This window comes from Cydia pomonella, chromosome 2, assembly GCF_033807575.1.
Source record: "Cydia pomonella isolate Wapato2018A chromosome 2, ilCydPomo1, whole genome shotgun sequence".
NCBI classification, from domain to species: Eukaryota; Metazoa; Arthropoda; class Insecta; order Lepidoptera; family Tortricidae; genus Cydia; species Cydia pomonella.
This window is the reverse complement of record NC_084704.1, coordinates 12,690,819-12,705,905: the sequence shown is the minus strand read 5'-3', so window position 1 is coordinate 12,705,905 and position 15,087 is coordinate 12,690,819. Positions and strand designations below refer to the sequence as shown.

The 15,087-nt window shown below is 40.2% G+C and overlaps 2 protein-coding genes across 7 annotated transcripts; one reads left to right on the top strand and one right to left on the bottom strand.

Moving 5' to 3' along the window:
• The first annotated feature begins 1,363 nt into the window (after positions 1 to 1,363).
• Positions 1,364 to 7,972, top strand: LOC133534411 (uncharacterized). 5 transcript variants are annotated; one of them, XM_061873506.1, is made up of 9 exons: positions 1,364 to 1,519; positions 1,882 to 2,026; positions 2,574 to 2,687; positions 3,583 to 3,702; positions 5,077 to 5,240; positions 5,833 to 5,951; positions 6,731 to 6,748; positions 7,259 to 7,386; positions 7,823 to 7,972. In XM_061873506.1, the coding sequence occupies exons 2-9, from the start codon at positions 1,926 to 1,928 to the stop codon at positions 7,947 to 7,949; spliced, it is 891 nt and encodes a 296-aa protein (XP_061729490.1). In that variant the 5' UTR covers positions 1,364 to 1,519; positions 1,882 to 1,925; the 3' UTR covers positions 7,950 to 7,972. The 5 variants fall into 5 exon arrangements, 3 of the variants coding, with proteins under 3 accessions (XP_061729490.1, XP_061729489.1, XP_061729488.1); XM_061873505.1 differs by having other exon boundaries at positions 6,637 to 6,748; XM_061873504.1 differs by having other exon boundaries at positions 6,637 to 6,829.
• A 1,559-nt stretch (positions 7,973 to 9,531) lies between these two features.
• Positions 9,532 to 11,608, bottom strand: LOC133534409 (uncharacterized). 2 transcript variants are annotated; one of them, XR_009802018.1, is made up of 3 exons: positions 11,194 to 11,608; positions 10,746 to 10,862; positions 9,532 to 9,722 (listed from the first exon to the last, which is right to left on the bottom strand). XR_009802018.1 is itself a non-coding variant. In XM_061873501.1 (3 exons), exons 1-3 carry the CDS (start codon positions 11,245 to 11,247, stop codon positions 9,596 to 9,598), a joined length of 318 nt encoding a protein of 105 aa, XP_061729485.1. In that variant the 5' UTR covers positions 11,248 to 11,366; the 3' UTR covers positions 9,532 to 9,595. The 2 variants fall into 2 exon arrangements, 1 of the variants encoding a protein (XP_061729485.1); XM_061873501.1 differs by having other exon boundaries at positions 10,726 to 10,862; positions 11,194 to 11,366.
• Positions 11,609 to 15,087: the final 3,479 nt, after the last annotated feature.

Below are 15,087 nucleotides of genomic sequence, written 5' to 3'. Positions count from 1 at the left end.
CGTCAGCCAGTTGTATCGCGGTGGCAATAAGCACTTTAGTTGTTTATGATAGTGATAACAAAATCATGAAGCATTGCATGTAGCATTCCATCAGGCTATTCAATAAACTGATTACGCATGCTTTGCGGACATTAGTAAGGCGTGTATTTTTTTTTGTGACCAGTCGTCTTTCCATCGCGATACAACCGGCTGACTGTTTTTTAAATTAAAAATTGCATCTCAATTGTCATCTGACACAATTAATCGGGAGGCGATGACTGATTTTCTTTCCACCGCGGTACTACCGGCTATTTTTGTAATTCATAATAGCATCTAAACTATCATCTGACAAAGTATCAGCCGGGAGGCGATGACTGACTATATATGCTCCTGGCCCGCGGTCTATCGGTAGCACACGAAACTACTTGGCCAAGGTAGAGCCCGACCGTGCTAAGATCAATTAAGGCGCTCCTATGGGATATATTATATTGTCATTGCCATGTCTTTATAAACTTAGCATGGTCGAAGTCTAAGTTCTTGTCAGTTGTTAGCAAATGCAAAGGTGCTATTGTCGAACGACTAATAAAGTCGATCATATCATTGCAAGTGTAAAGATGCCATCCATGGACATACGAAGATGGCACCGAACGTGATAATGTGTTCATTCGAGGGTCCTATCCTATTACACTTTTAGGGTTCCGTACCCAAAGGGTAAAAACGGGACCCTATTATTAAGACTGTCCGTCTGTCACCAGGCTGTATCTCATAAACCGTGATAGCTAGATATAGTTGAAATTTTCATAGATTAAGTATGTATTTCTGTTGCCGCTATAACAAGAAATACTAAAAACAGAATAAAATAAATATTTAAGTGGGGCTCCGATACAACAAACGGAATGTGGAGGTAAGGAAATAAATCTCCATGTACCAAAAAGTGTCATCATAAAACCTTAAATAGGTGGCGCTACTATACCTAGAATACTTGAACTATACTTGAACAAAAAAATCAAATCATAGACAGCGCACTTCACTCCGTCAATAGCGCCTAGGTTCTTAGCTACTCTAGCTCTACTCTGGAGAGATTTGGAACTATTATTTATAACTGACAGCTGGACACTTTTGCAACAGTTCTACCATAAGAGATGTCACTCCTCAACAAACGTTATTTTTTGGCGTATTTTTTTTAAAGCCCGCGCCAGGACTTATAGCGACGTATGCTACTACGGAAGGTGGAGGTATATGCTACATTGAGTAACTTTATATATGTTTACTTACTTTATTCTTTGATATATATTGGTAAGTATATATACTTACTTTACTCTTTGGTAAGTATCATCAAACTTGACGCTGAAAAACTTTATACAATCAACACTGGCCACATTTTGACGGAACTGTCAAGCTGATATATCTACTTGACAGCCGCATAAGATGGCTTGAGTGCTGTTTTATTCAATAACATGAATATTTTTTTATAAAAATGGATTTGTGCAAAATAAAAACATCCATGTCGTTTTCACCTCATCAAAAATCCTTCTAAAATGTAAGTACCTATTTCGATTGTGGACATCTACGTAATGGTACAGTTGATAACTTGATACCCACGTCAGTTTGTAAGATTGAGCCAGTAGTAGGTAAGATCGACCTATTGTTTATATCTGGTGTAAGCTGGACGTAACGCAGTCGTTTCTTTAACATTTGCACATAAAAAATGTTTTAGGTATCTCAGATTAAAAGTGAACATAACATGCGCAAGACGCATAGTCGATCTGTCTGACGTATGGTAACAGCAATCCAGCATATGATATGACCAATATTGAGCTTGCTGCCCTCTAAGCGCAGTATGATTCGTCTCTTTTATAGGAAGCGGGGACGTGCTCCTAATATTACAATGATTTTTGCCAGTACCACCACGACACCATATCGTTACGGATCTTCCACACGGTCGAATGGAGGGTGGGAGGAGGCAATTACGTCTGTTGGGTCGACTACTGGGCAAACTGCGCGGCGGTAACAACACGTTCGAAAAACGGCTTTCCACTTCTAGCGGGTAAGGCTTAATGCCCCTTAAATTCTAAAGGTTGTAACAGTGCATAGGCACTTGTGCTTTATTCACGTACCTAACGTGTTTAAAGCTCATTTTGCACTTTTGAAAAAGTGCTGAATTAGTAATTACTTAATCATTAAGTCAAGCTTCTTTTAGGGCTATAACATTCATTTACTCGTAATTACTCTTTAGTTTGCATATTTTTTCGGGTTCCGTACTCAAAGGGTGAAACGCGAACCTATTACTAAGACACCGCTGTCCGTCCGTCCATCCGTCACCAGGCTGTATCTTATGAACCGTGATAGTTAGACACTTGAAATTTCCACAGATGATGCATTTATTTCTTTTGCCGCTGTAACAACAAATACTAAAAAGTACGGAGCCCTCGTTGGGCGAGTCCGACTCGCACTAGTCGCACTTGCCCGGTTTTTAAAACAAACACGGACGCTACACCAGCGCCCCTAACGGCGAATTCACTCGCAACGATCTGATAACCTAACCATTCTCATTAAAATACATTTTACTGTGTCTATTACGTCCTTGGAAACAGGGTCTTGTTCCCAACCACCATCAGCAACAGCGAGAGCACGATGACCGACGACGAAGACGCAGCGCCCTCTGATACTTCCTCACGGAACCCCCTTGGCGCTAACATCGATTTGAGGTTAGAAAATGTGTTCTCTACATGAAGATATTTTCTTGCGGATCTAAGTATACATCTCTCCTATCTATTGAGATAGTGCTTCTACACTGGCGGTTATATAACTTTATAAAACTGCAGTGTGGGAGCACCATAATAATAATATTTGTTAAAAGGGTAGTATACCACGTGATTGTCCATACAAAAAGAGAAAACGTTTTTCCACTTCTTCATATTTTCCATTCCCCATATTTTTTTTGTATGTTATTGATACTACGAAAAACAAGGTTTATAGGTTTTCCTTTTTCTGAAAACTTGCAAAACAAAAGAATAATTCCAAAAAAGCGAAACCTAGTATATATATACAGTCAGCATCAAAAGTAGCGGATGAAACAACGTGCCAAAAGTATCTGATATTCCGGTTAACTTTAGTTAGTAGAAACCGTTTTCTCCCGAAGTGCAATTTCATAGAAATCCGTTATTACGTTAGATTATTATGCTATTCTTCCCTCTTCATCTGTAATACCTAGTGGAAAAAATATTTTAAATAAGAAAAACCGCTTTCATAAAACACCCAGGAACTACATAAATAGCAAACATTATTGGTATTTACTTACATACGATTTCCTGATATGTTTGAAGTCGGTGCCACCCCAAATATGTCCCCCACTACACCCGACGTGTGCCCGCAGGTGTCTGCCCGTTTGGGTTCTATTGCTCGGCACTAACTTCCCCTCCGCGCTCGAGTCCCGTCGCATGCGCGGGGTGTAGCGGGGTATCTATTTGGCTTGGGACCGACTTCAAACACATAAGCCAATTAATTTTGCTTTATATCAGGCCTCTTCGAATTTAATCGATCTAAATTGATTTCATTTAGGCAGGTACTGGAATGGAATTGTAAAAATGTAGTTCTGTATAGATACAGCGGGCAATGCCTAACGCCGGAGCAATTACCCGAATTCTGCAACCAACTACACCATCTGGTCGAGGTGATAAGAAACATCCAGTCTTATGGGAAAATCACTGGCGAATATCCAAGGTCAGGCAAATACCAACACTGATTCTTTCTATGTTTTAGTCGATAGACCATCAGGCACAGGTACTCGTACTATTAGTATTATTAGTACTGAGAATGAATGAAGTAGCATAACCAACCAGAGCTCGGAACTGGTATTGAAATACCTGTTAATATCGTTCCAAAACCGCTATACAGGGTGAAATTTTAACCACCGTTCATACTCTACGTAATGATTATACTTATAGGTCATACCATACTGAATAACATTTACAGTTACTATGCGACCAATGACCAATGTCAAACTAATCGCGAAAAAATATTTGGCTGTTTCATACATTCCAGCTGATGTGATGCCGCTGATTTAAATGGGACAGCCAAAACTTTTTTCGTGATTTCGGCATTGGTCCCATAGTAAAAGTAGTTCGCGTTGTGTTGTGAAGCCGCGACCTCTGGATTGCAAGTCGCACGCTCTTACCGCTGCCACCAGCGCTTCAGTGAAAGTTGTTCAGTATGCCCTATAAAGTCACTACGCAGAGTATGAACCGTAGTTAATATTTCACCCTGTGCTATATCGTTCCGCTCGCTCCGGGTCGTTCCTGATGCAGAGGTTATCCATCGCTGTTCAACGTAGCAACGCAGCGAGCGTGATTAGCTTCTATGCGTCTGGAGGGGCCAGGGGCGAGTTTTGCAGATAGTTTTTGTGTGTTGGTTAGATTTAAGTTTTACCTTAATTTAGGTTAACATTTTTGTATTTTTTAATGTTTGTACCTACTGTGTGTATAAAATATCGAAACTATGTTTTATTATTTCGTTTATTAAAAACCGGTTAGTTGATGGAATGCGAACGAAAGAACCTTCTTTCCTAACCGGTATCTCAATAGTTCTTTAATCGATAACCGGAAACGAAATACTTTTCGTTTCCGGGTGAATGAACAAAACCGGTTTGAAAAATACAATTGTTTCTGAGACCTTCGACGTACCTGTCCGAAAGAAAATCGATGGAAACGGATTATTCACTATATCTGAATGTTCATTTTTAACTGACTTTCAAAAACGAGTTTCTATGTCTACTACTACTTACTTACTATTATTGACTGCGGTACGCCGATGGTAGAATTGTAGATACTGCGAGTGCTACGTACTGCGACGGAGTCCACTTTGCCACTTAGACTGTTTTCTACTTCGTTCTATCCTGGATACCGTCTCTTTCCATCCGGCAGGCGTTTAGAACTTTTCTGATTAAGTCATGGTTGCCTTGGTTTACTTCTTTGATTAGGATTTGGGCCAGGTAAAATTTCCAGACCTTTTATTTGATGTTATAACTTATACTGCTAAATCTGCACTGGATAAAATAGAAATTACCTTTCTACTGTTGTAAATAATGTACATATACAGTGAACTTGAGAAGCGTCTAGAAGAGGAGGCGCGTGAACTTGCCGCGCTTGCGGCAGAGGCGCGTAACGCGCGCGACGTGGTGACACGTACGCGCGCCCAGCGCCGCGCAGTCCGCGCGCAGAAAAAGCAACTCGTCGCGCACCTCGCCACCCTCAAGGAAACTGGTGAGTTTATTTCATTTTGAGTGTTTAAGTGAGGCGCTTGTTGTGGTCGTCGTGTTGACGGCGGAGGCGCGTAACGCGCGTGATGAGGTGACGCGCACGCGCCCTCAGCGCTTCACAGCCGCGCGCAGAATAAGCAGATCGTCGCGCACCTCGCGTCAAGGAAACTGGTGTTTATTTTATTTTGACTGTTAGTTGCGACGTTTGTTGTGTTCCCGTATTTGGCCAGCCTCAATGAGGACTGGACTGGTGAGTTTATCATGAGATTTTATGAGGTAGTAGTGGAACGAGCTATGATGCTCGCAGTTTCTTCGTGAAATCGAATTATACCAAAATGAATAGATTCGCAAAAAAGCCAAGCTCATTGGTGTATAGCACGGCATACTTACTGTCTGTAGAACCGATGGCTGCTGGAATCGATGACGTTAGGTCAATATCGCAGGGAACTGATAGATGAGAACAGCGCCCGCGCACGTTTGGTAAGTATTAATTAGATAAAATGATAATAAACTAGGAGGCAAAATATTCGGCTGACTGTGCTCTTTTCATGAGAGGATAAATATATAAGTACTTAGGTATCTATGTATTCTTATAGAAACACGCGAACTGGAGAATTCCATTCGACTGGCGGACCGAAAATTTTATTTGAGTTGGGAAGCCCTTAAAGATTCTACCGACCCGACTGCCTTGGACCCTTTGCTGGAAGAAGTTAAGGTCGGTTCCATTTGATAAGTTACCACCCTATGCTTTCCACCGTGTACCTATGTAGATTAGATATCATAAACTTCCTCTGCAAAATATTATTACCTAGGTTCAAAAACGTGATTCTCTACCAAAAAACTGTCTACAATCATTTGATTGTTAATATAGGAGAAAGGTGACCATCATTTGGGATGAGATAAATATAAATATATTTATTAACAGGAACCGCTTACCTACAGCAGTGTTGACACGAATTTCACTTGCTAATGCTAAACATCATTTACATGGATTCTAACCGTTCTAGTCATTTAACAAATATCCATATAGTCATCTACAGTCTACACTGTCATCTTTACCTTACTCTTACAAAGACAATAGGCGAGTTGCATGGACGTTAGCCTAGCTAGACCAATGATCGAAGAAGAATCTGCACTTGTGGAATCGTGCGCAGGGTTTCGTGACAGCTACAAATCACTCACTGTAACACTGTGTGTGTGTTTCTTACTGTTTTGAGCAAATTTTCATCCCATCCCATATAGAAAAATTCGAGTTACTGGATCTTTGTAAATCAGTCATCAAATAAGGTAAGATACCGGTGTTGCTGCTTATAAAATAAATACCTCTTGTGAAAATTAAGAAATTAATGTGTTCACGGAGTTAACAGAGCTGTTTCTACATGTGACTTCCTCGTTTACAGACCAAACAAATAGCCTTGGATAACCTGGTGCGTCTGATAGAGTGCCGGCGTTCGTCTCTAACACGAAGCGCCTCACCGCCTACGCTGTTCGCAGGAGCCGATAAGTCGGATGGTTCGTACAGAAAACCCACTGGCCTAATACCCACACGCGGCAGCTATTCGAGACCAGCTCGTTCAATGGAGGCGCCTGACGGTTCGTACAGAAGGCTTACCACAAGTCTATCAAAGTTTACGCGATTAGTGTGCCGATGGGTACGAAGTACCGACCGAAACCCATGAGAAGAATTCTCATTCTTAAACAGTGAAAATGGCGAAGGTTCAAAGCCCACATCAGCCATATTACTTAACCACGTATATAAATTCGAAGAAAGAAATGTTTATATGAGTCACCGCAATAGTTATAACTTCGTTCTAAGTAAGTATTTAATAATATATACCTACGTACATACTTTTGTATTAATAAACTCTTGTTAACATACCTCCTATTATATATGATATCTAACCAATCTGATTTCAGCAAAGATTTCATAAGCTGTATGAACCACTAACAACAAACTGATTTCCCAGAGCGATTAGATTTACTTTATTTACGTGACCAGTTCTTTTTAATTTTTTTTATTAGACCAGTCGAGTGCCACAGGCAAGAAGCGTTTCGACGGTTCCAAACGGGCCGTCAAAAGAAAGCGGGCGCGAGAGCCGCGGTCGGTGCCTCTCTCGGGCGAACCTAGCAGACATGGGCCGCAGCAACAGGTAAAATATAACCAAATACAGGGTTATTTTGGGATCATGATCCGAGTAACAAAAATGTATTGAGATGGTCATACTGAACAAGGCTTCTTAAAAGGGTGCAGTGCTTTTATAAGGAGAGATCAGAACTTTTACGACTAAACATAGCTGTATCGCAAACACCACAGTGAGTACTATGGTGTTTGCGATACAGCTAGCAATATTTGATCATACAGAGTAAATCTACATCATTTTATGATTAAGTAATGCAACTCTAGTATTTATCACTAATCGACCAATGTGAACTCAAAATAAAACCATTGTTGCAGTGGCGTTTCTTAAAGATTGATAGGATTTAGGAAAATTTTGGTGATATGATTTGCATTGAACTCTATTGACAATCTGTGGTATTCAATGAAAATGATATCTCCTAAATTTTCCTTTCACCTTTTGTTTCCAGGATTCTGAGAGCACCCGCTACAGCATGGGCAGCGCCGCGGCGGTGGCGCTGCCGCCCGTCGAACTGCCTTCCCGCGGAAGCTACCGGGACATTATCTTTTTCACGGTCAACTGACAATAATTTATAATAAAACAGTTCAATGTCTTTGTATGCCCAATTATTTTTAAATGACCTCAATCACGCCATTTTGAATATGGACTTCATGGCTTCCCCAAAGCTGAAACTACTTTGCTACAACCTAGGTATACAGTATTGCTCCAGCCGCGTGGCTGATCACTCATCTTATAATCCGAATAACGAAGGTGAAATGCAAAAACCAGACTGAAGGAAAAGATACATACTCCATTGTCTTCCAAATACTTTCGTGCATTTTGTATTTCGGTTAGTTACCAGTCAGGTTTTACTGAATACCAGCCAATTAAAAGCATTTTTAGAGTTTCGTAATCACTTTGAAACCCTTATAGCTACGCCATGTCCGTCCGCGGCGTGGTCCTTAGAGCTAGAAAGTTGCAATTTGCCACGGATACATAAATCACGCATGGCGACAGAACGGTAAAATAAAAACTACAATAAAAAAACGGTATATACCTTCCACACAAATTTATTTTTGCTTGGCCCAATACTCGTTACTTACTGTTACTGTTGGATAGGTCTTTCAAAACGAATAAGGACCTTCTAAAACATTGCAAACTTCTCTTCTTAGTAAAGACGCACTCGTTCAAAGCGTACTCCCTTATGCTTGTAATGTACATGATACTTAGATACTAGCTCCCGTTTGGCTTGTTCAGACAGAATGGTAACTACGAAACTCTACACAGAGTAGGTACACTATACAGAGTATATTTTTAAAGCTCAAAAAAAAAATGTATTCGTGCAATGCTGAACTTGAAATACAGGGAAAGTTGTGCTCCCGCTTTTAAATATTTAAAGATTTTAACTTTTCCTTCAATGTACATCCTAGAAATAGCTCTATTTGTAAAAACCAACCCGCAACTATTTGTACTTGCATCGCAAGGGCGCATATTGCCTGTGAGAACCCAATATGAGCACAAGTTACGAGGTCCAAAAGGCAATACAGCCCTTTTTAATAAAAATATACTTAAATGGCCCCTATTATCTATAATAAGATACCAAATGACAATGTAATTAGATACTAAATATTTAAAAAAAAAAGCTAACTGAATTTCTAATTCGAAAATGTTATTATTCAATCAACGATTTCCTGAACGACATATATAATTAATATTTTTTTATGAACTGTTTCTCACATTTCAACTGTAATATCTTTTATATATATATTAGATTTTTATTATATGTCAGTAAATTTAATATCGTATGACATCTCACAATTGATTGAATTTATTAATTAGTTTTCTGAATTTTTTTGCAAATTTTTTGTGATATTTGTTAGAATAATATTAATATTGAATTTGTACATCCGCATTTGTGGATAAAACATAGTGATCGAAATGTATTTAATCGTACCACCTATATACACCTATGTTGAACAAATTCTGATTCTGATACACAGCATGGCCCGACATGCTCTTGGCCTTGGTTTAATGTGACTACCGTTAAGACATTGATCATTGATTGGTTGATCGGCCGCTGTCGTATACTTGCCGACATATGTATAGTTTACTTAAAGAATTTATTAAAATGCCTTTTTCTTCGCGACCTGGCAAAGGGTTAGAGAAAAAAAAAACAAGTTATCTATCTTTCATTTATTTCGAAATATTTTATACACATTCGTGTTGGGCTTTATTGTTGTTTTCACCCATAGTAAACGACTTGGACGGGATCTTTAGAAGTCGTTTGTGTCGTGTACTTGTCAGCTACCCTTGGGCTTCTTTTATTGCGGAGGATGCGTCGTCGGCGCTGCTGAACTTCCTTCGGCTTTCTTTAGGGCGAAACATTTAAATACATTTAGAGATATATTATTCTTAAGCTGCGCACCCCTCCTCAGAGCACTTACTACTCACTATTATCTGTTCTGTGCCTTTTCAAAGTTAATTTTTACGAGTAAATAGCGTTCCGAGCATGAATGACTATCTATAGGTCGTGACTTGGGGTTGGTAGTACCAAACTGTCACTGGCAAAACGATCTCTAAGTTTTATTATGTTCCATATTTTTCTTTGGTGCAACTTAGTAGTTAGTGTAAATTACTCAACTTATTAGTTTATATATATTTAATGGCGCACCCCACACGGCCAATAGCATTGGTTATAATCCACATCTCTTCTAATTGCTTGATTCCCGCTTGTCTCCGCCTCAGTGAAAAGGCACAGCCGTAAGCACAGGTGACATAAAATCTCTTAATTTATTTCGTGATAATATGTCGAGATTCCAGTGCTTAATGCCCGTATGAGGTGCGTCATAGAGTGTATGACTTCTCTTTGTAGCCTAATATTTGTCTAATACGAGTAGGTATAATCACGTAAAAGTTAAAACTGAAATTTAGGCAATTAAGTATTCACTTTCGACGCCCCAGCACCAGCAGGTGTATACATATTTGAACGACTATCAATCATGACTAAATTGAAGCTTATATGTTGGCCTGCTTAATCGGAGTATGGCAAACTTTTGAGAAAAAGAGCCACTCAGGTAGAAATCATATTTAGGAATATCAAAAATTAAGATGCTATGAGGGCGAGTGTTCTATAATAACTCAATGATTCAAAATGCCTTTGACACGCTCTTATTCTCACAATATTAGAGAGGTGAAGTTCAGCTCATTATTTTAAACACTTCACTTAGAAATTTCTACCCCTGACTGTACGTGATGTACGTCCAAATTTCCAAACTGCCGCATACAGCTCGCGTGCCGTGATTTGCCGATCCCTGATGTTAACTATCAAGTCTACCTGTATACCTAAAGCATAATAAAGCCTAGATCGGTTACCCATTAGAATCGGCGCTTACCGCGGGAGCCGCCGATGTTTCCGACGCAGCACGCGTAGCGACCTCCGGCGCTGCTGGGGCGGCGGCCGGCGCGGCCGGTGGAGCGTCTACGGGCTTGTCATCGGGTACTGGCGCTGACTGTAGAATGTGCAACATCAGAAAGTGTAGAGGACTTGACGCTTTTAATACTTAACACAGGCGATATTTTGCAATGTAACAATTGATACGTTAGCTTTAAATTTAACGGCATATTCTATATTTTTCTGAACGCGGCACAAAAAAGCTAAATGTCGAATTTGGAATAAATATCTGGAGTTTCTGCTGATGAAACATGATACACCTGATGAGACATAAAATAATCTAACACTCGAATTATTGGACTAATTGCCCATTTAGAGTTCTTTGCAAATTGCACGAGCTCAAATAGTCTTTAATACATAAGTAGTTGTGTAAAAATAGAAATAGGTACCTGAACAGCAGCTAAAGCGAATATGGCTACGGCGAGGACAATCACGAACTTCATTCTGCCTACGTTAAATAGCTCGGAAACAATAGCGTTTATCTATGTTTAGAGCAAATTTATAAGCGTTCGGCCACGGTAGAGGCAACACAACGATTAAGAAGCCAACGATCGCTGTTTATAAAACATGGGGAAACAATTAATTTCTTATCGTTTTCATGGTTTTATAGTGCGGTAACGCGGCGACGTCAGATTTTGTGGGGTGAGGCTGTCGAAGAAATTACATTTAGATCCTTTTTATTTTGGCTTTTTTTTTTGGTTCAGCGTTCTAAGTATAGAAACCCAGGATTTGCTTAGCAACTAGGTATGGCCAGACTTTTATCTAGCCTTTCAACAAGTATATAGATACTGACAAGCCGTATAGGCTATATGTATTGCCGTTTTCGTCAGTAGCAAGGCAAGATCGAGTTACGTAGGTAGATACTTGCCGGTTAGCAGATATAGCTCAAAAATTGCTTTCTGAGCCTTCACCTTGTTTTGACCATCCTGCCAGTTACTCTTTGTGTCAAATGACCAGCCTGCTCCGCTTGACATTGCTAGTAAGTAACAGGCTTCGTCATTGTTAATACACAGCCACCCCGAATCGCATCCGATTCAAAAGTTCCCATTACGCTAGCAGCGTTTCCACGTTGTATAGCCAATGAAATCCCCTACACCAGATACGACCCGGAGCGTGGAACACAGCCCCTATCCCTAAGTCGGCGCAGGAACGTTGGCTGACACCAGAGCCCGGCGAATCGCATCATTGATTGTGTGATGTCTAGAAAAACGCCTTGCGCATCTTTGACAACTTAGTCCATGGTGGCCATCCTCCTGGACCATGACGCCACAGACACACCGGTGCGACTCGCAGACTTTACAACCCAAACGCAAGGTAACCTCTATCCTCAGAGAGTCATTATCGATCAGGGTGGCTAGCTGAGGGGAAGGCCATGCTCCCGACTCGGGCCTAAGTTGCGGCCTTGAGACGCGCTAAGTTCGCCCCAGCCGTGCTGCCCAGCAAAGTTGCGCAATTAACTTTACACAAGATATCATCCCATGCTCTCTGGTAACTGGGGTTATCAGGACGCTCATCACTTTGGCAAATCGTGGACCACCTAGAAAAAGCCTCAGCTACTAAAGTTATTTGGGTATTGTCGCCATTATAGGACAAAGTACGAGCAACAAGCCCCAAAGTCCCATGAGCTCTACCAGAGTCACTTTTGTTGCTGTAAAAACCATATTTGTTAGAAAGTAACTCAGGCGGCAATTACAGATTATAGGGCTATCTAGACAAGTTAGATTCACTATTGAATTGGTTCTATTCCTATTTGGATGACACTACCTTCCGCCTGGCAGTTAGATTACGTTTAGGGGCATCAACTAACCAGCCACATCGATGTCAATGCGGCGCCATGATGGACATGCTAGGCCTCTCATGCGTCCGAAGCGCTGGAAGAATCCCCGGCCACGCCAGTATCAATGATATCATCCATCGGGCCCTTGTTAGTGCCAGAGTGCCGGCACTACTTGCCCAGCGGTCTAGCCAGGGACGATGGCAAGCGGCCCGACGGAATGACACTGGTGCCTTGGAGCATGGGTTGGCCGCTAGTTTCGGACGCTACATGCGTTGATACCCTGGCACCGTCCCATGTCCCGAGCACCAAAGTTACCGCTGGCGCTGCGGCATCCTCGGCCGGAAGCCTCAAGCGCCGCAAATATGCAGCACTAGGAAGCAGCTACGTTTGCGGCGTTTGGCGTTAAAACCTAGGGGCCATGGGGGCCAAGTACCTACGCATCGGCATTATAAAGATTTGTCGGCGCGTTTAATAGAGGCCTCGGGCGACCAGCGAACTGGTTACTATTTCGCACAGCGCATAAGTATAGTCATACAGCGGGGAAATACGGCCAGCTTTCTGGGCACGTTACACATTGACGGCGATTTGAGCACAATTTTTTTATCTTTAGTTTAAGTACTTAGTAAGATTTTTATGTTTGTTTATTTCTTAGGTTTTATGTTATTAAATAAATTAGTTATATTCATATTAGGGACCTTTCGGATCGGATGCAAATATCAATTTCCATCACAATTAAAAAAAAATGAAAAAATTTACAATGGTAGCCATTTTTTTTTTGAAATATTGATGACGGATTTATAATATTAAGAGGCTATTCGGATTCTCATATATTAATTTACCCGACCCGACAATTACAGATAGATATTTAGAAAAATCGTCAATTTTTTACACGCTTATTTCATATTGCATCAATATGATATGGAGCTGTTCTCACCCAACCACTCATCAGCAACAAAAAACGGCAAACACATCGTGGTTGGGCGCATTAGAATCTTCTTGAGAGTTGATGGTTTCTAAAGGTAAAGTCGGCAATAAAAGCATGTATTAAAATTAGTATACATTTTTACATTGTTCCTAACTAAGCGTTTAAATCAATTAGTCATCATAATAAGTCAATTTCACGTACGAATGCTTACACGTGTTGCTTTAAACGGTAATTAAAATAGATGATAGATTTACGGCGAATCTAATCCATAAATTACAACTAGTGATCATTTTAAAAGTACCTAATATAAATCACAGTAATAACTAATAATAATTATATTAATATAATCTTTGAGCACTTGACCGAGGCGGTTGGTAAAGGTATTTTGGTTAAATACGGACTCATAGACTTGGCTACGTGCGACTATATTTAATAGTACATTATTGCAGAGGCCGGGAAAGAGCAATTCGTGGATGACGACGCGAAGGCGAGTCCGTTAAAGAAGACGAATCCACCAATTGCTGTTCCTAATAAATGCCTATTTGTAGTGCTTTTCTCCAAATATGCGAGGAAATAAGTTAAAATAATCATAATTTAAGCATCAACCAGCACTTAAATCGAACCTTCACATCAAAAACAATTTCCATCTTTAATTATTTAAAAAAAAGTTAAAGGCTCATCTTATTCTGCCATTCTTACCATTCAATATAAATAATATAATCGGGTACTTGACACATGTTGAATATTATAACAAAATTGAACTAAATAGATAGAAAATGGGTCATTCATTATAAAAAGGTGGAATTTAAAAAGACATATTGACGTTATAAAAAAATACAAGGCTTCAAAGGCTCAAAAATAAAAAACATTTCAAATATAAAAAAGAAAATTATACCAGAAGATTCCTTAAATGTTATTGAAAAATAAATTGTATGACAACTATATGCATAAACGCAATATTTCCCGGTCAAAATAGCAATTTTCTTGTTGATCCTCAGGAAAATCAAGATCGATTGACATTAATTTACAAACATGACGAATCTATAAGGGTTCCGTTTTTTGCCATTTGGCTACGGAACCCTAAAAACCTGTCAAGTAGCCAATTGTGCAATGTAAGCTGTGTGCAAGCATGAGATCTTTTAAAAAACAGGACAAGTGCGAGTCGGACTCGCGTTCCAAGGGTTCCGTGCTTACATCGCCCAATTTTTAATGTTTTTTTTTTTGGAATCAAACGTAAGTGGAACGTCTTGGAAACCTGAAAGTGTCGGAGTCGGATCAAAAACCACATGTAACAGAAAGTGTTATGGCGCGGTGGCTAATATCTTTACTAGAGATGCAACGAATAGTGGCTTGGCCGAATACCGAAAATCCAGCGGAGCCATCGGCCGAATAGCTTAATATTCGGGTAGAAGTTTTACCTAAAATAAAGTAAATTCGAATACGCGCGTGCGTGCGCTGCGCAATTTGCAACTTGTTTCTCGCTGTAAGCAGTCTTTGATAGAAATTGCGCTTATTCTGCACGCAGTGCGTATTGAATTGCGGACATTGCGGTGCGTTAGTTTTCGTCGTTTGTGTAAAAAA

What these genes read in the sequence shown, in the direction of transcription:
- LOC133534411 (XM_061873504.1), top strand. Translation starts at nt 1,926, where the DNA reads ATGGAGGGTGGGAGGAGGCAATTACGTCTGTTGGGTCGACTACTGGGC. An exon ending in CGGCTTTCCACTTCTAGCGG is followed by an intron (nt 2,027 to 2,573) that starts GTAAGGCTTAAT and finishes CCTTGGAAACAG; the next exon opens with GGTCTTGTTCCCAACCACCA. An exon ending in GACATGGGCCGCAGCAACAG is followed by an intron (nt 7,387 to 7,822) that starts GTAAAATATAAC and finishes TTTTGTTTCCAG; the next exon opens with GATTCTGAGAGCACCCGCTA.
- LOC133534409 (XM_061873501.1), bottom strand. Translation starts at nt 11,247, where the DNA reads ATGAAGTTCGTGATTGTCCTCGCCGTAGCCATATTCGCTTTAGCTGCT. An exon ending in TCGCTTTAGCTGCTGTTCAG is followed by an intron (nt 10,863 to 11,193) that starts GTACCTATTTCT and finishes CACATTCTACAG; the next exon opens with TCAGCGCCAGTACCCGATGA. An exon ending in GTAAGCGCCGATTCTAATGG is followed by an intron (nt 9,723 to 10,725) that starts GTAACCGATCTA and finishes TTCGCCCTAAAG; the next exon opens with AAAGCCGAAGGAAGTTCAGC.